The 22,615-nt window shown below is 31.3% G+C and overlaps 1 protein-coding gene across 3 annotated transcripts in view; it reads right to left on the reverse strand.

Moving 5' to 3' along the window:
• Window positions 1-22,615, reverse strand: part of LOC118205839 (glycerol-3-phosphate acyltransferase 4-like) — a 93,491-nt gene that overhangs the window by 19,177 nt on the left and 51,699 nt on the right. For all 3 annotated transcript variants that reach the window (XM_085813808.1, XM_035378126.2, XM_085813809.1), the window contains exon 10: window positions 8,524-8,639. In XM_085813808.1, coding sequence (XP_085669934.1) covers window positions 8,524-8,639 — 116 coding nt within the window. The remainder of the gene's footprint in view (window positions 1-8,523; window positions 8,640-22,615) is intronic.

Here is a 22,615-nt window from a genome sequence, read left to right on the forward strand (position 1 = left end):
AACACATACACATGAAGGGAGGAAAGAAAAACTTTCATTAACATTCAGGCTGGAACTTTACAATGAAATTTTTCCTTATAGTGAAGAATCAAAATCTTCTCAGTGGATGTCTAATAGCTGAGGCTTTATGTATTTATGAATAACGTATAATTTTAAAACTTGAATACTGCTTATTAAAGCAAAAGAGAGTGACCTTAACAATTTAATGATAAATGATACTTTAATAATATATAATAATTACAGTACAAAGTCTGTAATTCGGACGTCCATTATCCGGACCTCAAAGCCACACACTTACGCATGCGCATAATGTGTTTATGCATGTATGTTTAATGCGGGCGTCTGCTATGCATGTGCGTAAAGTGTTTACCCACGTGCGCTTTCGATAGTGAAGAAAGTGACAGAGAGGTTATTGAAAACAAAAAAATTTCGATTGACAAGTTAGTCGGTATTCTATTCTTAACACAGCAATTACAGGACTTGAACAGTTGAACTTTGTAATTGAACAAGAAATTATGTCTGTTTATAGAATTAAAGAGAAAGTATTAGCACAAAAAACAAAGCAACTTAAACAATACATTGAAAGAAATGTTTAATAAAGTAAACAAATAAATATTAAGTTTTTTTTTTTTTTTTTTTTTTTTTTTTTTTTAAATTTTGATACCCTTTAGATTAGGGATGTCAAACTCATAGGTACACTTGGGCCAAACAAACAAGGTTTAACTTTAGGCAGGCCGGGGAAAAAAAAAAAAAAAAAAAAAAAAAAATCAATATTCATAGAAACGTAGATTTATTTCGAATAATACAATAATAAACATATATATATATTTATATTGAAAAGAACAAGAAAAATTTAATGTTTATGCCCTGATACTTGACATCTCTTCTCTGCTATTATCTTTCCTATTTCGGGAGAAATTTTGTTTGCAGTGATAACTTTCAACGCTTACCCAAAGTGAGCATCATTAATACGGTTTCTAATAGGAGACTTATTACCTTTCATGACTGAAAATAACTGCTCGCACCGATAAGTGCTACCAAACATCGAAATAATTTCATATGCGAATTTTCGAGTATTTTCAAACCTGGCTGGTAAATATTTGTAAAATTCAGGCACGCCCACTTCAATGAATTTTGCTTTCAAATCTGAGTTGCATTGAATCTCAATCACCTCCATTTGCATATGGCTGGGTACTGAGTCAATACTTATTGAGAAAATCAAAGAAAACAAAAAAAAGTTGTCTTCAAGGGAACTAAAATCATTAAACCTCGTTTCAAATTCAGTTGTTAAATTTGTAATTTTTTCTGCATATTTTTGATACGAACAAGCATCATCTAAACTTGATTTGTTCATGCTGCACGTCAGGAAGTGCGTCAAATCTTCATTTTTAAGTTGTTTGTCCCAAAGAACTAGTTGACATTTGAATGCTTTAATTATGTCAAACATGTTCGTAATGATATGATCTTTTCCTTGTAACGATAAATTTAAATCGGTTAAGTGTTTGGTTATATCAACCAAGAAAGATAAATCTTGTATCCATATTGGATCGTAAAACAAACTTACGTCTTGATTTTTCGTTTTTAAAAACTGACATATTTCTTCTTTCAAATCCCAGAATTGTTTGAGAATCTTGGAGCAAGATAACCAACGTACCTCGGTATGGTAGGACAAACCCGAATATTCACTATCTAACTCACTTAAAGAAAGCAGTGAATTGACGCTGATTTAAACCTCGAGATCTTATAAAATTTATAACTTTTTTTTTATATATGACAAAACATTCTCCATATTTATTACTTTCGTGCATAGAACTTCTTGATGTATAATAGAATGCATATGATGAATGTTTGAACCGTGAATTTCACCAAGTTTTTTTTTTAGTAATGCTACGAAGCCCTTGTTTTTCCCGGTCATTGATGGAGCGCCATCTGTAGCTACAGAATTTAATTTTGCCAAAGGTAGATTGTATTTCTCCAGAAGTCCAAAAACACAAGTAAATATATCTTCTCCTGTGGTAGTACCAGGCATCGGTATTAGTTCCAGTAATTCCTCAAAAATGTTAAAATTCTTGTCACAAGAACGAAGAAACACTGCTAATTCAGCTTTGACAATAATGTCCGTGCTCTCGTCACAGGCAATGGAGAAACTTTCGAAACTAGATGATTTTGCTTTGATCTGATGACTTAAATTCCCGGCTAAATCAGTAACTCTTTCCGCAACTGTATTTCGAGACAATGAAATTGATTGAAAAGCCTTCATTTCCAGGACAAACAATTTCTCCAGCTTTCATTAGGCATTCCTTGATGAAATCACCATCAGTAAAAGGCTTCGAATGTTTAGCTATCAACTCAGACAAGACGTAGCTTGCATGTACCGCCGCTTCACTTTCTTGCAATACTTTACTAAACATGGACTGTTGCTTTTTCACTCCTAACTTGAGCTCTTTCAACTTTTCTTCTCTCATTAATCCTTCGTAATTGGTTATATTTCGATTTGTGTTGTTCGTAATGACGTTTAATATTATATAACTTTCGTACATTAATAGTATTATTACACATAAAGCAGATTATTTTATCTTTTATTTCACAGCAAAAATATTCTAATTTCCATTTTACTTGGAATATTCCATGTTCGTCAGCGATTTTTCGTTTATTTTTACTACCACTTGGTTTTGATATAGACATACTGAATACAAAGGGCTGGAATAAACATGGTTAACATTAAAAAGTTAACAAAAATTTATTCTTTCCACATGAGATAAATCAAAATGCTGAAATATTTCTTCAAAAATATTCTAACAATATCACAAAATGTCAAACGTTTAGCAAAAATCAATTCAAAACAGAGAAACTAATTCTATCTCACAGCGAAATTGCTACAAATCAATCACAGCATTAAGTAAACAAACAGTTTGCTAGAACTACAGCTACTACTGAGATGAGTTGTTTGTTCTCGGCTTTTATAAGCTTTATAATTAATTTCTCGAATATACTGGAAACATCTATAAATATCTGAATTTTTGTGGATGGCAACAGCAATTACGAGATATTTATTTATTAGGTATTAAATGCACGCGCTGTTCTATTTTTAACCTTCCAATGCAGCTATCTTTTCAAAAATCGTCTGCGTTGCTAAGGCAACATGAAGCAAATCTAATTACAATTCTAAATAAAAAAAACTAAATAAATAAATATTTATGAAATCCGTAACAATATGAATTAAGTAATAATTAATAATAAAGCAAAGTGCATGCACATGCATGCACCAATATATCGTACAAAACTATGATTGGAAAACTGAGACCATGAGTTCGGCTATCGGGGGATGCGTACAAGTTCTGAGCGCACGTGTCCCCCAAAAGCCGAAGGTAGCTGAACGCAAGCTACTCACACGCATTTGTAATTTAAGTAGTGTGTGTGTCAGCTCGCTGTGAGTAATCTAACAACACTGAATAAATTATCGTTAATTACTTAGCAGTAAAAATTTCATTTTTTTCTTCGTCGATATGTTATTTTATTATTTGCCAATATATTGGCCGGGCTGCAAAAATATTTGTTGTGGGCCGCGAGTTTGACATCCTTGCTTTAGATCATAATTGCTCTTCATTTCATAAATTACGGTTTCATATTTTTAATTGTATAATTTCTGCATGCCATCTTACCAGATTTAAATTGATCATACATAATCCGGAAAAACACCTAATTCGGAATTGCTGAAGTCTCGATGAGTCCGGTTTACAGACTTTGTATAATGAAAGATGAATTTCCCCCATAGTAGTTGTTTTTCAATATATATGTGGCTGACTGTCTTGTGGGTTTGCATATTTTGTAAAAATACTTTTTAACTCTTTAGTTGGTATAGTTACTATGGTTCCTCTTTCAGTGAAGAAAAGTAAAGTTAATTCTCAGATAAAATAATGATAATTCTCCCTTTCTACTATCTTTTTGATAAACAGTGAAATATAAGCACTTTTCACATCTATCTACCTAAGAGAAAAGTTACAGGAAAGAAGAATACTAAAAATACATAATGAATTAATTCACCAATGTTTTTATCAATCACTTTTGTACAACATGAATAGAAAAAGCACTTCACAAATCATCAGAAATATATGTACACACATATAAAACGAAAACATAGGTGATGGAAAAACAGTAGATAAAATTATAAGCCATCAACTGTGAAAATGAACCAATAGGGAAAAATCTTAATCCTGGTTTTAAAAAAAATTCTGAAAATTATTCTAAATCAGACAGGTCAAACTCAGTACCTCAGGTGCACCAAACAGTCATCAGTATATAATAGTTCTGGCCAAAAAAGGGGAAAAAAGGCCATTTTCCTATTTAACCCATTCATGACAGGCATCCCAGTCATTGAACCACTCTCCTAGAATGGCATGTTCACAGGATGCACTATCTTGTAGGGATGGGCAATTCACACTGCTAAACTTAACTTGGGAAAAAAAAAGAATCACATAAATTTCTGGTCCATCTGTTCCAATATTTGGCTTGTTATGAAAGGTGCACTCAAACAGTTATCAGAATACATTTTAAAACTTCACAATCATATTTTAAAATTAAAAAAATTATAAATTAAAAATTTAAAAGTAAAAATTTTACTTAAAAATTTTACAAAAGTAACAGTAAACAATTCTTGAGTAATATTTTTGACTTACCTCAAATGAATAGATATGAAAAAATATCCATACAATCACAGATTTTATTTAACATAATACATTAATCAAAATTATTAAAAATGTCTTTCATAAAAAGACAGCATATATAATTGACTTATCTCAAACAAACATATATAAGCAAATAAATATGTTCATATTAGAATCACTATAACTATCACTTTCCATTTCTCCAAAAATATCATCACTGTCATTGTTATCAGAAAGAATCCCTTGTCATTTTGCCGTTCATGTATACTCTTCTTTTGTTAAATACCATTTTCATTTAACTATTTAGGTCTAAAAAATATCTCACTAAACGGTAGAAAACATTGCCTCTTAGCACTAGAAAAAATCAAGAGGAATAAATAAAACCTATAAAATGACAGACCATCTACCCCGCTATATCAGAAAAAAAAAAAAAAAGTAATCTGAAATATCAAGAACATGTGCATTTGCTTATATCAACTAATTAGCCATGTTGAGCAGTGTAAGAGCCATTACACTGCTCAACATGCAGGGATCTCACTCTCATCTGAAGCAAAAATCAGAAATAAAAAACACTGCAAAAGAGTGAATGTCAAACTACTTCACTTTCGATAAATTTCATAATATACAGCTGCACCTAGTGGCATCAAAAAATACTAATTAAATATTCCATCTAAAGAGTTATATATGTTACACTGCCTACACAATAAATTTAAACAGTGTTTGATTATGACATACCCAACCATGAGATAACATTTGCTACCAATGCATATGTGACATGCCTGGAACAGAAGGGTTAATACTGTATTTAAAAAGTGAATAAATACATAAAATCTTACCTAATAGCTAGGGAGTCAAACTCAGTACCTTAAGTGGCCTTATAGTCATCAATGTACAAGAGTGCAAGCCAGAAGGGAAAAAGGGCCATTTTCATACTTAACATACTCTTGCCAGTGTTGCACAAACTCAGTTTGGGCAACTACTACGTACAGTATTTGTAATGGCCAGAGCTGATTTCAGGCAGAAGAAAAATTAGTGTTTCTATTTTGTACAGCCCTAAGTGAGTGTGCTTTCACTTTCAGATATTCACTCAAGACTTAATTCACCATTTTCATAATAGGTGGCATTATTGGTCCTACGTTTTCACTGAATTCAGTCGGAAGAAAGCGTGGGTGTGCTCAGCTACACATAGACATGTGTTGAGAATGAGAGTTTTGCTTTCATATATTTAGTTTAGGTTGTTATTTCGGTTGTTTTCCCATGAATTTTATACCAAAAAGTTTCTTTTTTTGGGGGGGGGCAATGTCTGGTTCAGACATCAGACGTCTGTCTACGAGGAATATAATTTAGGCTCTTACACATACCGATTACTCTTATTACATACCGATATTTCTACTGATGAATATACAGAAAGTGATGATGGTAGTGATATTTCTTTATGTAGTGACTAGAAGCTGTTATGTCTGGATAACCTTTCTTCTGCCTCTCCAACATTTCCGTTTTGGCCAACACAAGTAGGTGCATTAATTGATACCTCAAATTTCACACAAGAAACTGAATATTTTGAGCTGTTTTCTGATAACAATATATTGCACATTATCACCATAGAAACTAACAGATATGATCATTCAAAGCCAAACCTTAAAATCAAAAAGCAGAGCAAAAATGTGGGTTCCAACAAATAAAAATAAAATATAATTTTTTCTGCCCTTGCATATTTTACAAGGTATTGTAAAGAAGCCAGTTGTAGACAGAGATGTTTTGGTCGAAATAGTAATGTGTTGAAACTCTATTCTTCCATAATGTTATAATGCATGATAGGTTTTAGATAATAATAAAAAAAATCTGCATTTTGTGAACAATGAAGATGTTGATCTACTAACACATCATAATGCAAAATATACAAATATAGCTTCAAAGTAGTTATTGTGTTTAAATTTTTTTTTTTAAACCAAGTATTCATTTTCTAAATTTTATGCCACAGTTAAGGAGTTAATGATGTACTTAAAAAGTGAATAAAAATGTAATATCTTACTTTAGGTCTTTAAAAAATGAAAAGATGTTAAGGAAATCTGGGTAACAGGTGGATACCTATTGTTTCTTTCACAACACTTAGCATCTTTTTCTTGTAACCCGCTTTCAGATGTTTGGAGACATGCTGCTAACACTAGTGATTTTCAAAACTGAGGTTAGATGAATCTCTGTTGACATGGATCTTGCTCCTTTTCATAACTGACAAAAGTTGTTTACACTGTTCATACTACCGAATGTGGAAATGGCATACAATGCAAACTGCTGAAAGCGCTCAGGCAAGTATTTGTAAAATTTCGGAACACCCACTTCACTGAATTTTCTCTTTAGCGTCAAGTCGCACATAATTTGTATTAGTTCCATCCATAAAATGGGCTGATGCTTTCTCAAGATTGTTAAAAAAAATGGAGGCATAAAACAGAGACAGTTCATCTTCAATAGATTTGATATTGTGAATCTTTTCTTTGAATTCAGTCTTTCACAGTCTTTCAGTGCTGAAGTTACTTGGCACACATTTTATATAAAACAAGAGTCCCTTTATTTATTTATTTTAATTTTTTTTTTTTTTTTTTTTTTTTTTTAGCTCAGCTTTTTTGTTATTTTCTCAGAGCAATCCAAGGGCCATAGATAAATGAGTCAAGGGCTGCGAGTTTGACATACCTGTCCTAAACCTATGGTAACAATATTATATATATGTTAAGCTTTTAAATTTTATTTTGGTAGACAACTGATTAAACTAGTAGTATAGTTACTTCTTTTCTCCCTTTCATCTATGTTACCCCCTAAAAATTTAATTATAATTTATTGCTAAATTTTTTAAGTTTCTAAATTATTGCTAAATTTCTCATTTCTGTATACAAAAAGAATTTCAAAAACTCAGTTTGTTTGAAGATGACAACATAAAACATAATTCAATCCAAAAACGAAATATTTTTTCTTAACTTAGTATCCAATGAAATTACAAATCAGAATATTTATGACACGCTTATTTTAATTTTAAACATCTCATTATTAACTTTTCTGTCGGCATGAAAAAATTTTCTACTAATGATAAAACAGCAACGAGGAACTTAAGCTAGCTTTGAGTTAAATTTCTATCTTAAAAATAAATGAAATCTAACATAGCAAAATATTTTCTACCTTAGATAACAATTTTTCTACTTCATTGAAAAGAAGTACACACTTTACACCTGAATTTAATCTTTTAATTAGTTTGTCATTCTATTTGAATATAGCACTGAAGATTTTTTCAATGTTTAGAATGGTCTGTTAACATTCTTTTTCAATATGATGACTACCACATATATTTCTAAACTTAAAAAAATAAAATTTTTAGAAATTTTTTAATCTAACAGAAAGGACTATTATTGGTACCATTATTTCTGCTAATATTATTTTATTGGTTTCTCAGCACGTATGACCTTAATGGGTATGCAGACTTAACGACACAAACTGCACACCATTCAATCACTACACATCTAAGAGATATCATTAAAATCAATTATTTGCTGCAACTATATCAAAGGAAATGGGTATGTATGATAATAAGTCATTTTCTCTTTAAGATTTTGTTAATTTGAATCCAAGATAACGACTGCTCCCTCAATATTCAGAGTTAGATAAATCACTTTTATGATGTCTGGTAAATCTGAAAAGGGCTTTGCTTTTTCATATAATAAAAAGAGATTTGAATTTTTATTCATCAAAGCAATTTTTATAAAAGAACATATTGCAGATTTCCCAATTCCAAGTATTTTGAACTGAATTGTTATTTTGAACTGAAGTGAAACTGAACTGTTTCATTTCTTCACCATTAGCATCAAATAGATACCTTTTAGCTACCAGTTCTCTGTCTTTCACTTCACTGCGTTCAAACCAAATGTGGGATGTAGCTCTTGAAAGGCCAGCCTGTAGAACACCAAGAAATCCACCGTGACTCTGCCCAACCTGTAAAGAATTATATTTTCCTTTTTAATCATATTAAACACAAAATGGACTTCTATAACATACATCAACATAAATTTATATTAATATGCAAGAAGTGTAAATGAAAAGCATCCAGAATTCTGAAATTATATCTTAGATATGAATGTCACTTTTAAAAACGCATTATGAAAAAGAAATTCAAACACTGAAATCACTCGGATACCAACAAGACACTTTCAAAAAGTCTTATCAGAAATGTGAAAAGCAGATTTCATCCAAATGCCTTCCCATTATACCAGATTAAGAACAATCCGCAGCATCTAAAAATCTCATATAATAGACACTATGGTTATAGTCACATAGAATGTAATTCAAGGAATATGGAATGAAGCTGATTATTATCCAATTTTTTGTTCTACCAAATGTTTTACTGTAATTCATTAATGCAATCCTAGAGAAGGGAAGGGAATAAAACCTAGGATAAATGAGAAATTTCCATAACAAATATTTTTCATTCAGACACAATGTAATAAGTATTTTTAGTCATATTCATCTACGATATATTTTGGATGAAATTCTACTACAAAACATTGAACTAAATTACTAAAATTAACTAATTAAAATCACATTGAATTAAAAAAATGGTATGCTGATGAAAAAAAAAAGCTTTTTACATTCTAAAAGAACAAACAAAATGAATCAATGAAATAAGTATTTGATTATAAAGCATTAGCTGATGGTTTATCCAAATGCATGCTGATGTATTTCTGTTAACTGGAATAAGAGACAGACTTAAATTTCACCTTGAATAATCTGGTATGAAAATACGCATTTAAAAGTATAGTTAAAAAAGTCTGCAGCTTAACTAATTATGTTTCCAGTAAAGATACAAAGCAATTTTCATATAAAAATAAAATGGAATTAATGCTTCAGGAAAGCAAATTTTTAACTGCTGTAAAAGTGCCTTTTACTGTCAAGATTTCATTATGAAATCCTGAGTTTAAAAATTAAGTTAATAACACGGACTATATATTTGAAAAAGTTTGGACATATTTGGTCTTATTGCTTCTACTTAGGATGAAATGCACCACTACATATTAAGCATTGAAAATGCAGAATAATCAATGAAAAATTTGTTCAGAGACCATTTATTGTTTCCTTTCACAAAGTGGGATGTTAAACAACACATTATATTAAATCAAAAGCAACTGAAATCCTAAAAAAGAATATGCTTATTTCAAAATTTATAAGGAGGATAATATAAATTTTCCAAAATAATTTTTATTTTCTGTAATACATAAAAATGTAATGACAATTTAAGGTCCGTTCACACGAGTACGCTCGCAATATAGTTGACGCAACGTTTTTGACGCCGGCGTAAATTCGCATGACGCAGAAGACGTAAAACTGAGTTTGCTCCTGTTCAGCTTTTACGTCCGTAACGTGAACGAACAGCCAATAGCTGACAGAGTTCTTATTGGTTGCATTAAAGATGTGTCATAATCAGAAAACCTTCTTGCTTACCCGTTTTAATATGGCATCAGAACAACACAGAGATGAGTTTTTGCTTAGAAATATCATAACTGTATACAGCAATAAAATAATCAGCATTGTTGAAGCCATCTTCAGATTTCTCAAACCATATACAGTCGATTCCGCTTAACTGGGACACATCGGGACCGGGCATTTTGTCCCAATTAAGCGAATTTCACAGTTTTTTAAACAAATTTATTTGGTTTTGGAAACTAAGGCCAATAATCGGTAATAAATTAAACAATACATATTTTTTCAATAATTTTAATAAATGTAAATTACAAATGGGAAAATTATGTATTAATATTTATCTAAAATTCTAAATTAAAATTACCAAAATGAGTCAAGTGTAGTCTGTTTTTTGTTTTTGTAGCATTTCTTTTCTACAAAATCAGCGCAAATATTCAGTGCGGATGCAGGGCTCCCTTCATTTTCTTCCTGCATAAAATAACGCTGTAACGTGGCAATAAATTTTTTTGCTTCCTGGTTAGTCACAGGCACAGGTGACTCATCATCATCGTCATCTTAGTCTAATTTTCCATGTTTTGATTTAATACCTTCTATGATTGAATCCTCACAGTTTTCATTATCATCGTAACATAGTAAATTGTTATCTATTGTTGAAAATTCTTCATAGTTAATACAAATAGGAACTTGCAACCTATTCTCATTTTCTTCGTTGCTTAAATTTTTGGAAATTTTAAGGGGTTTAAAGTCACAATTAGTAAAACAGTTCTGTATTGTAGTGGCTTTTATAGCTCGCCAACTATCAGCAACAAACTGTATTGCTTGCAAAAGGGAAATTTTTGAACTTATCTCTCTGGCTGTTGTGGAAGTTGTTAATAAATTTTCATCAATGGATTCTAATATGTAATTAACCAATTTCCCATGATACAAAGTCTTAAAATTTTTTATTACCCCCATGTCCATTGGTTGCATAAAAGATGTGGTATTAGGAGGAAGAAATTCCAGCTGTATATTTTGTAGATTGTCTAAATGAGGGTGTGCCGCACAATTGTCAACAATCAGCAAAATTTTTCTCTTTTTATGTTGTAAATTTCGGTCCCAACTGGCAAGCCAATTTCGAAAAATTTCAGAAGTCATCCACACATTTTTGTTTGCATGGTACTCCACTGGTAAACCCTCCATGTTCAACCCCTTAAAGCATCGAGGTCTAGCACTTTTTCCTATGATCAGTAGCTTTCGTTTGTCAGCACATGACATATTTGTACAGCATAACACAGTAATGCGGTCCATTGCCTTTTTATAACCAGTCAGCGCAATGTTTTTATAGCATAAGGAACCGTCTGGCGTAGCACGATAATAAAGACCGGTTTCATCAGCATTGTAAATGTCATCAGCGCAAAAATTCTCTAAAAAAGCAGGAATTTTCGTAGTTTTCCACTGTTTGGAACTTTCCTTGTCGGCACTGCCCTTTTCATCGTGCGCTTTTTAAAATTTAATGTTGTGTCTTGTTTTCCATCGCAATAACCACCCATCAGTTGCTTTGAAATCATTGTGGCCCAGTTTTTTAGCTAACTCCTCTGACTTCGCCTTCAATATCAGACCATTGATATTTACGCCTCTGCCACTAACAATAGAAAACCATTGACCTAGTGCTTCTTCGACGTCTGGATCCTTTCCCTCGTGTTTCCTTTTGGATGTTCCTGCTTGTCCTTCTTGTAAAACCAATTCCTCACGCAGTTGACTTTCTTGTTGTAAGACACGCAAAATGGTAGATTTTGGTACTCCAGTTATCTCAGCGAGCCGGCGATAACTTGTATTAGGTGGCTGGCTTTTTATTTTATCTAGCAAAGCAATTTTGCTAGAAAGTGTCAAATCATTTCTTGGCATTTTGGCAAGGGTTAAATTTTTGAACAATAAGTTTATGCACTGTTCATGCGCGATGTGTATTGTGAGTGAATAAATATGCAACAATCAAAACAGTTGTCACGTACGAGGTGTAATGGTAACTGAATAGGAACGCCCTTGCGCTCGCCTATGATGCAATGCATACACAATCAATCAGCTGTAAGGCAACGCATGCGTAATAAGCTGTAAGGCAACGCATGCGTAATAAGCTGTAAGGCAACGCATGCGTAATAAGTTGTAAGACAACGCTCCGTAACAAACTCGTAATATGTACCGTGATCTTAAATTTACTGTCCCAATTAAGCGGAATGTTGTCCCAATTAAACATATAAATTTTCTATTGGCTTCTTGGTTTGGTATCTGTTCTTTGAGATTAGTCCCAAATAAGTGGCTGTCCCGATTAAGCGGTGTCCCAATTAAGCAGAATCGACTGTATATTGGTATAAATTTCAAATTCTCATTAAAGGGTAAAACTGTATATTTATAAAGCAATGATCTGACCAGTATATGCATATGCTTCACCTGTTTATAACATCTAAGTAATAGGAACCTAAATAAATTACAGTTTCTACGAAATCAAAGTTTCTGCCTTACAAAATTCTCCTTAATTATTATAAATATTGGCTATATCATGTGTAATAAAAAGCTCTATAAATATCCCAATATTAAACACACCAAAAACTAACTTCAGCAATATAACAACTTCTAAAATAAAGCAGTTGACTGTGAAAGAGTATTCAATAAAATACAATAATAAAATTTTGGAGGAAAGTTACAACTTGTGACATACAGCAATCATTTATTGAAGTTTAATTAAATTACCTTTGCAGTGACTTCTACTTGTTACATTATTTTTCACAAACACTGCTATCACAGATAGCTGAGTGGTCAGCACGCTGCTTTGCAAATGGAAATGTGGCGAGTTCGAACCTCACCCTAGACATATAATTCAGTTAGCTTTTCTCATTTTGAAATGTATTTCTTATACTTAATCATGAATCATTCTATTCTTATTTTACCTATTATTAATATTATTGTTTTCATTTCTTATTTTATTCATTATTATTATTGTTTTTAATTTAGTTTAAAAATGTGCATTGCAAATAGAAACCCGTATGTAATAACATATCTGCATCTCTTTATCATATATCATTTATAAATTATCTCTTTATTTTTACTTTATTGCACATAATTTCTCATAAACTGTCCAAAGTTTGAACCTCATTCTAAATTCAAAAATAAATAAAAAGAAAAACAAAAGACCAAGGGTGGGGGAGTTTAAAAAATATGAAGTTGGTTTTATTATATTGTGGATGATGTATATAAAGAGAATTAAGTAATTTAATTCTCTTTATATATTGTATTCCAAACCAATTTTATAAATCCTAATTTTCATACAATATAGACTCTGGAAGTCGGTCAAACTGGTCGATACTCATCCTGAAATAATTAAAAAACAAGTAATATACAAAAAAAAAAAAAAAAAGTCAATTCCTACTTAGGCCCACAAAGAAAAATTTAAAAAATAATAATAAAAAAATTAAAATACAAACAGAATTTTTTTAATTTAAAATTTAAAAATTTTTAATATGTGAAAAAGCTGTATTAACATCAAGTGTCATCCACTACAAGTTTAAAAATTTGTATTTGAACTTGAGTGGATGAAAAAAGTATTTTATTAACGACTGAAAATTTGAACAAGATATATGGAGAGTGTGAGCTAATAGTAGGAATTTAATAATTCCGGATATTCATTTCGCAAATGAGGCAGTAAAGAAAAAAAAAAATCGCTTTGAACAGGTCGCTCTAAATAAATCTTTTGGAATCATTCACGTCATTTTTTTGCGGTTTTGCCTCTGCTTAATGAAGTAAAGTTTCAGCTATAAAAAAAATCATCTGATTCGGGCAACTTGCCGCAAACATATAGAAGCACAGCGAAGTAACAAGATACAGTTCCGTTGGCGTTATATTACAGTGCCACGTGATTTTTGCACAAAATAATTCTATTGGTTAAACTCGCTCTTCGCAAGCTTACTCGTTTGGACGCTTTTTCGCTGGTAGCGTAAAAGCACGTTCGTCAGCTACATTTCGAGTGTAGTCGTGTGGACGGGCCTTTAATAGAATAGAACTAGTGAATAGACACATTAACATAAAACAAGACTAACATTAGCCCTTTATATAATATACTGCATTTATAGTTTCAGTTTTCAGTATCTACTTGATAATCAAACATTATTTTGCTAGAAATACAATCAGGGTTTGTACACATGCCTGCATACAGAAATTAAGTACTTTTATGGATCTTTACGGAATATTAATGGAAAAAAAATTAAGAACCTATCAGCAAATGGGAACTGAATAAATTCAACTTTAAAGATATTATCTATGCCTGAACTTCATTTTTGTAATACCACACTAAGAATAAAATAAATCCATAAGTAGAATGCACTATTATTAAACATAATTATATAATAAATTTGAGAATAAAATCAACTTTTTAATAAAATTTATTAATAATAAAATTTATTAAGTAGCATTAAATATTTTACACTTATAATAGTTGGATATATTTAAAAAACATTAGAGGCATTTTATTTATGTTTTACTAACAGTTAGTTTTATATTGTTTTTTTCTTTTATGTCTCATTTAGTCATGCACTTGCTCAACTAGAGGTTTAGTAAACAGCAGCCAGATTTTATGTCAAACAGCATAGGTTAAAATGAGAAGTAAAATAGCAATCAGCACAATTAGTAACAGAAGACTGGCTATTACCACTGCTACTGTTTGCCTAGAGAGAGACCTGCTGATCAGAACAGACCTGAATGTCTGATGTTGGCATGGTTAGCAAGTTTCCAAAGTTATGCTTTGTCTGTCTGATGCAGTTAATGTCATAGCTTCATGTAGAGTTCCTGGAGTTGTAACCCAGTTAATATACTTTAATGTTCCAATAAGCTACTAAAGCACCAGAGGTGATAAATTGTTTTGTGTTAATTTATGTCTCATTAGCTAAGGAATAAGTTTTACATAAATGTTTACATTTTTGTGTTGCATTTTGTGACCATGGTAAGGATTAATGAAAGGCAAAAACTTGCTTTAAACATGCAGAGATAACTTTTAAGGGTGAGCAATCACTTACCAGCAATTAAATTAGGTAATTAGCTATCCTTAGTCATTATAGATTTACATGGCCACTATTACATTTTATTCATTTTTTTTAAAAAAGCACTATTAAAATTACAATCTAACAACATTTCACAGTTTAGAACACATGTAATTTATGACATTGGTTCTTAAATTAGTATAATTATACTGTTGCACATTAAAGCAACAACACACAATAAAATAGTACCTAAATAGTATGAGGTTTTACTTGATCTGTTAAAAATGAAATAGTCCAAAACACCATGAAGCAAATTATAGCCATGTCAGAAAGTAACTACAAAGTCAGATAAAGGTTTAAATAAACAGAACTTGGAATAAAAAGGTAGGTTCTTCTGCTGACAAAATCAATTACAGCTCATGGAGATTCAACTAACCAGAGACAATCAAATTCAAACTAAAAATTTGGACTAGTAGGCAAAGACTACACAATTTAATTTGAATCTTTGCTGAAATTATAAACAATTGGCTAATTTACATAATAATAACTGTACATGTCTTTGAAGAATAAATTTCTGTTTATGCATTTAGTTTCTTGTCTCAATAAATTTCCTCTTCATTTTATAATTTTTGTATTCAATAAAAAATTTCTGTTGTTCTAAAAACTACATTTATTTAAACGTATATAAAAGCTGCTAATTTTATTTCTTTAGTAATACGATCACTGAGAATCAATATGAAATTATGTATGGTCAGAGCCGGTTACAGAGCGGGTGTGGTAGAAATTTTAGAATTTAGTGATGCACTGTGCAACAAAATCTAGAAACGACAAAACTTTTAGAATTTGGGACAGTTATTGGAAGGAAAAATTTAGGGAGGAACTAGGCAGCAGAATTTAGGACCCACAGAGATTGGGAAAATGCCTAGCGCCAGCCATGTGTATCAAGGATTGAGGAATATAAAATGAGTATTTTAAATTGTTAGTTTGAATTTCTTTATTTTATTAAAAAAACATTCCTTTCTACAGATGCCTGTTCAGGTGACAAGATTAGAGGTATTTGGATATTTACTATGCTTGTGGTTAATGAAAAGAAGTGAAAATAAAGGCAAAATAATCATATTAAGGAAAAGACTTCTGAGATTAGAAATGAAACATTCAAATATTATGTTTTCATTTTCTTCCAAAAATTTCCAAAAAGCAAGAAATTCAGCACAAAATTTCTGTAAAATGTATCCATTACAAGTTAATACCATGAAGACACTTTTCATTTTGTCACATTTTTCTAAATCTTTTAGAATTGTAGGCCTATTAAATCTTGCCTTCAAATCCTTCTAAAGTTTCCAAGGTGCAATGTCTAAAATCTGAAAGAAAAATTGCCCCTAACAGTTTTGCAAAACCCAAAAGCCAGAAATATTTGAAAAACAAAAACAAAATTTACAAAGAGAAAAAAAAAAAAAAAAATGTAATAAATTTTAGAGAGAAAACTGATGCACATTCTGAAAATTCTGATTATTTTAAGACAATTACATAGGAAAAAACTGTTGCCATGAAAAAATAAAAAAGAAGACATTTTACAATAATTATATAGCTATTCTTCATAAAGAACTGTTTCGCAAATTGTGCTTTATAGCATTTATTACATTGCTTTTCATATTCAAAATATTGTAGTAATTACTCGCTAAAATGGAAAGTAAGTTCACTGTATAATATTGCAGTGGAAAATAAAAATGTTTTATTTTAATGTTATTTTGTAAATATAATTTCAATATATTACCATTATTTTGATGCAATTTGTTAATGTTATAATGTTCTAAAAAAATCATCGAAAATTTCACAGATCTCCAGAATAAAAATTTTATACAGACATTGAACTTAAAAACACCAAAATGTTTTAATTTTAAAATTTAGAGCCATTTAACTAAAGAATTTACATCCCCAAAGGCAAAAGTTGTTTAAAATCTCTTCATTAGGAAAAAAAAAAAAAAAAAAAAAAAGAGAATTTTCGAAATGCATATGTTTTATTTCTTGCCTAGAAACTCATGCTTCGCAACATTCATATTAGAAAGAGAAACAAATTCATATGATAACCATATTTGTCAATGAATTGCCAAAAATATCCTTCCAAAATGTTAATTTGCACTCAAAATGACAGTCGTAAAAAAAAAAGCGAAATTTCAGAAGATTAAAATTAAGTACCTTCTATCAATTCTGGATGAAATTAAGAACTTTTAAGAACCAAAAAAAGATTCTGAAAAACCTAAGGACTCTTAAGGACCATATAAACCCTGACAATATAGTTCTGTATAAACAAGTACACAAAAAATAATTTATATTTTATCATATAATATAAAACATGGTATTTTAAACATGACCAATATAATAAAATATCTTCTAAATACTCTAACAAACACTGAGAATAATTTCTACATTCTATCAATTGTTAACTCCCTTTGAAGGCTATAACGGCTAATAATTACTAGTTAGCATGGTCTCTCCTTGAAGAAGGTTACTCAAACCCTAGAGAAAAACTGTATGCTCATCTCAAAAGATTTATGAGTATTCCCATTATTCAAAACGAGTCAGCTTCTGTAATTTTAAATTTAATTGATGCTACAAGTGAAGTTGTAAGATCTTTGGAATGTTTAGAACAAAAGTTAGATTAGGTTTCATCCACTATATTTGCCTCTATTCTTAGTCAGAAACTTGATCTGAATACTAAGTTAAGGTGGGAAAGGAATTTAAAAGAAAGAAAAAATATCCAACATTACAGAGATATTAGAATTTCTAAAGGATCACGCAAGGACATTAAACACTTCCAGAATTCCAGCAACATCTAAATGAAGTCAGCCAAAGATTTCTTCAGTGGTTTCATGTGTGACTGAGAAACGTGTATTTATTTGTAAACTGTGTAATGCGGAACATAAATTATTTAAATGTCCTAAATTAAAAAAATTCAGCTTGATTGAGTATGTCAAAAAGCACAATTTATGTTTCTGCTGTTTTGGAAATCATGGAGTGAGAAATTGCCTTTCAAATAACTCTTGTTGGCTATGCAGAAAAAAGCACAATTTATTAGTGTGTTATGAGCAAGAAAAGTGTCGATTCCCTAGAATAGAAACAGTTGCAAAATCATGTCATCATCGGATCAAAGGTCAGACACCAGTCAGTCAATGGAAACCATAAAACTTAACATTCATGCAGAGCCATTCATAAATAAGGATAATGAGTGTTTTATGACAGCTAATATAAATAAAAATTGTAATACAGTTAATAGAGTCCTACTATCGACAACAATTGCTTATATTAAGGGAAATGAAGGAGAAATACTTCCAGAACTCTGCCTGACAGTGGAAGTATGATCCATCTTTGTTCATCATAATTAGCTGAAAAGCTTCATTTGCAAAAGAAAATGTAAATATATCAGTAGGATGTTTATCTGGGATTTAAACAAAGGTGAAATCAAAAATGAGTGCAGTTATTTTAAATAGAGAAAACACGTAGAGTCATAAACTAGAGTTTTTCGCAATTCCGAAAATCTGATGTCTGTAATAATGATAGTTTCTAGACAAATTGATGTCTGTAATATTGCGATTCCACAAGAGGTTACGTTAGTTGATCCAGACTTTCACAAACCATGTAAAATTCAGTTACTTCTATAATCTGCAACATTTTTCGATTAATAAGATCCAGGTAAATTTATGTACCAAATACGAATTTAATGTTACAAAACTCAGCATTTGGATATTTAGTGAGTGGGAGCATTGAAGACTTACCACATGAAGAAACAATTAATGCATTGCGGGTTAATTTATGACAATGCTGAAGCACAGTTGAAGTTTTTTGATTTGCAATCAATTGGTATTAGAGATGACCTCAATTCGTATGATGAAGATAAAGCATTCGAGATATTTAATAAAACTGTTAGCTTCAAAGATGGTCGATATGTTGTTAGGCTACCCTGGAAGAAAAGTTGGGAGCATTTAGGTGACAATTTTAGTGTTGCAGAAAAAAAATAAAGATCCCGATGAGGAAAATACAGCATGATAACGCATTATACTTAGAATATAGAGAAACTTTGGATGGGCACCTAAATCAAGGGATAATAGAAAGAGTATCAGATTCTACAAAACCAGTAAACAAGCCAGTTTTTTATATGCCGCATCAGGCAGTTTATAGGGAAGAAAGCATTAAGACAAAAATGCGTATTGTATTTAATGCGAGCTCACATGAAGTAGGCCATCTGTTCCTAAATGATTGGTCTGGTATTAATTTGAATAAAAATATATTTCATTTACTGATGCATTTTAGACTTAACATGAGTTGTAATCTTAGGAAATATCGAAAAGGCATTTTTACAGATCGTTTTAGGTGAGAAAGATCGAGATGCAGTTAGATTTTTGCTTGTTAAGAATATTGGTACATCTTTGCAGAATACTGAGGATCAGCTAGAGGTGCATAGATTTAAGCGTGTGCTCTTTGATGTTAATTCAAGTCCTTTTTTGTTGGCAGCAACTATAAAGCTGCTTATCCAAAAGTACAGAAATGTATATCCCGATACCTTTCAAATTCTTGATACATGTATGTATGTTGATTGATGATCTTGTTACAGGAGCAGATAATGTATCAGAAGCCTTAAAAATTTCAAGGGAAGAAAAGGAAATTATGCATGAAGCTGGGATGAATCTATGCAAATGGGTGACGACATTTAGCTAAAAAATGGGAAGAAGAAAATTTTGACATTCATCCATTAAGCTCAAATGAAAAGATGCTCAAAGTATTAGGAATTCAATGGGACATTCAGGAAGATAGTTTGAGTATAGAGACTTCTTGTTTAACTGAAATTTCGAGAAGAAATAAAAGTAAAAAATGCTTCATCCTCCAAACAGCTGGAAAAATATATGATCCCTTTGGACTCATCACACCATTCACTGTTAGAATAAAACTTTTATTACTACGTAAACTACCAAGGGATGCTGAGCTTCCTTCTGATTTGAATGACGAGTGGTCTTAATAGTGCATTGAGCTTTCAGAACTTAGTAACATTAGTATTCTAAGATTTGTTTTGGATTCATGTGATAAAAATATAGAGATCCATGGTTTTTCTGATGCAAGTCAAAAGTTGTATGGTGCAGCCGTTTATGTAAAAGTACAGAATCGAGAAAACATTTTTGTGAATTTGCTGGCTTCCAAGAGCAGAGTTTCACCTGTCAAAAAAGTTTTCTTGCCTTAACCGGAATTGCTGGGTACACTGGTTGCTGCAAGATTAGGAATGGAAGTTAAAAAAGTTTTGGATCATAAAGGTTCATCTACAACCTTTTTTTGGAGTGATTCTGAAGTCACGTATTGGATTAAAGGATCCAGCAGAAGATGGAAGTCTTTTGTTCAAAATCATGTTGGTGAGATTCAGAAGTTGACTAATCCAGATTCATGGTTTTATTGTTTGACCAAGAACATCTTCTAACGCGTTGAATTAGAGCCTCTTCTCTAGTAAACAATTCCAAATGCTGGACTTGTGCAGAATTTTTGACAGAGCCGCATCTTCCCTACAAGTGCTTACAACCAATAGTACCAGAGGTTGAGCACTTGACACTAAGTGAAAGGGAATCCTTTGTGCAAGAAAGCAAAAGTTCTATTAACATGAACTCTAACGTTTTAGACGAACTCCTGAATATTAGTAACAGTTATAAAAAATTATTACTGTTCTTTCTTATATTTTTAGGTTTAATTATAATTGCAGGAATGGATCAAAAAAGGTAGGACCTCTTCAAATAGAAGAAGAAAGAATAGCTGAGGAAATGCTTAATAACATAACAGGTAACTTAAATTTACATTCCTTTGTTGATCATAAAGGAATAATTCGTGTTGGTTGCTTGAAAAAGCTTTTTACCATTTTCTCAGAAATATCCTGTGATCCTCCCAAGAAATTCTAAGCTAAGATTTATTTTTCCAGCGTGTACAGAAGATTACTGCATGTTGGTCCTCAAGGATTAGTCAATGCAGTATGTTTAAAATTTTGGCCATTAGGTGGTAAAGACTTGGCACGAAAAACAGTACCTCTTTATGTGACATGCTTTAAATGCAAACCAATTTTGTCTGCACAGATTATGGGTAATTTACCATACGAGAGATTTAATAGATCACCCCCATTTAGTGTTTCAGGTTTGGATCTATGCGGTCTCTTTTATGTAACATACAAGCATCAGAGAAATAAAATTTACATTTGTGTATGTATATGCTTTGCAACACAAGCTATCCATCTTGAGCCTTTGTCAGATTTGACTTCTAATACTTTAATTGCTAATCTTAAGCGTTTCATGGCCAGACGTGGCAATTATGCAAAAATACTCACTGATAATGCCCCTAATTTTGTAAAATTTTTGAGAAAATTCTCTGCTGAAAAAAATTTTACAATGTAATTAATTTTCCTGACAAACATTTGGCCTCATATTTCCCATGCAAAGGAATAAACTGGAACTTTATTCCTCGCAAGTCCCCTCATTTTTGAGGGCTATGGGAAGCCAGGGTAAATTCCATAAAGCATCACTTAAAGATAACGATAGGAAATTTGCATTTTACGTATGAGGAGTATGAAACTATAATTGTGCAGGTAGAGGAAAAACAAAATTCAAGACCTCTTACACCCATTACCAATGATTCTGATTGTTATAAAGTTTTGACCCCAGGTCATTTCTTAATAGGGAGATTGGTGCAGGTGATTCCAGAGACATAAATGAAAATCAGTTAAGCCAGTGGCAGAGAGCAACAAAAGTAGTTCAGATTATTTGGAGAAAAGGTCAAATGACTATTTAGGAACTCTACAGCAGAGAGCCAAGTGGATGGCAGAGAAGGACAATATTTCTGTTGGTACTTGTTAAGGAAGACTATCTGCCAGTTTGCAAATGGATATTAGGTCAGGTTATTAAAGTCTACCATGGATCCGACAATAAAGTACTGTTCAAATCAAAACAAAATCAGGAGAATTAAAAAGAGCGATCACAATCACCGTGCTTCCTTTAGAAAAACGATATTTTTGCATTTGTATTGTATGTTGTTTTAGTACAGTTAAAAGTCTTTAATCCAGACTCGTTGAGACTTCGGCGATTCCAGATTATAGATCATCAATTTAAATCTGGTAAGATGGCATGCAGAAATTATAAAATAAAAAATATGAAACCGTAATTTATGAAACAGAGCAATTATGCTCTAAAGAGTATCAAAATTTAAAAAAAAAAAAAAAAAGCTTAATATTTATTTGTTTACTTTACTAAACATTTCTTTCAACGTGTGCATGCGTAAAGCGTACATTACGCATAGTCGAAACTAGAAAATTGCAACCAGAAAGCTATTTGATGTGTATTCGTGATATTTATAATGACGAGGAATTTGATTAAATCATATCAAAGACAGAGTACATCGAGATGAAATACTACATTTAGTAAGGAATTATAAGCCGAATAAAATAGAATAAAAACATTTACCCTGAAGATAAGG

The sequence above is a fragment of the Stegodyphus dumicola genome, chromosome 3, assembly GCF_044657685.1.
Source record: "Stegodyphus dumicola isolate Sdum_Otavi_A_Nest chromosome 3, ASM4465768v1".
Taxonomy (NCBI): Eukaryota; Metazoa; Arthropoda; class Arachnida; order Araneae; family Eresidae; genus Stegodyphus; species Stegodyphus dumicola.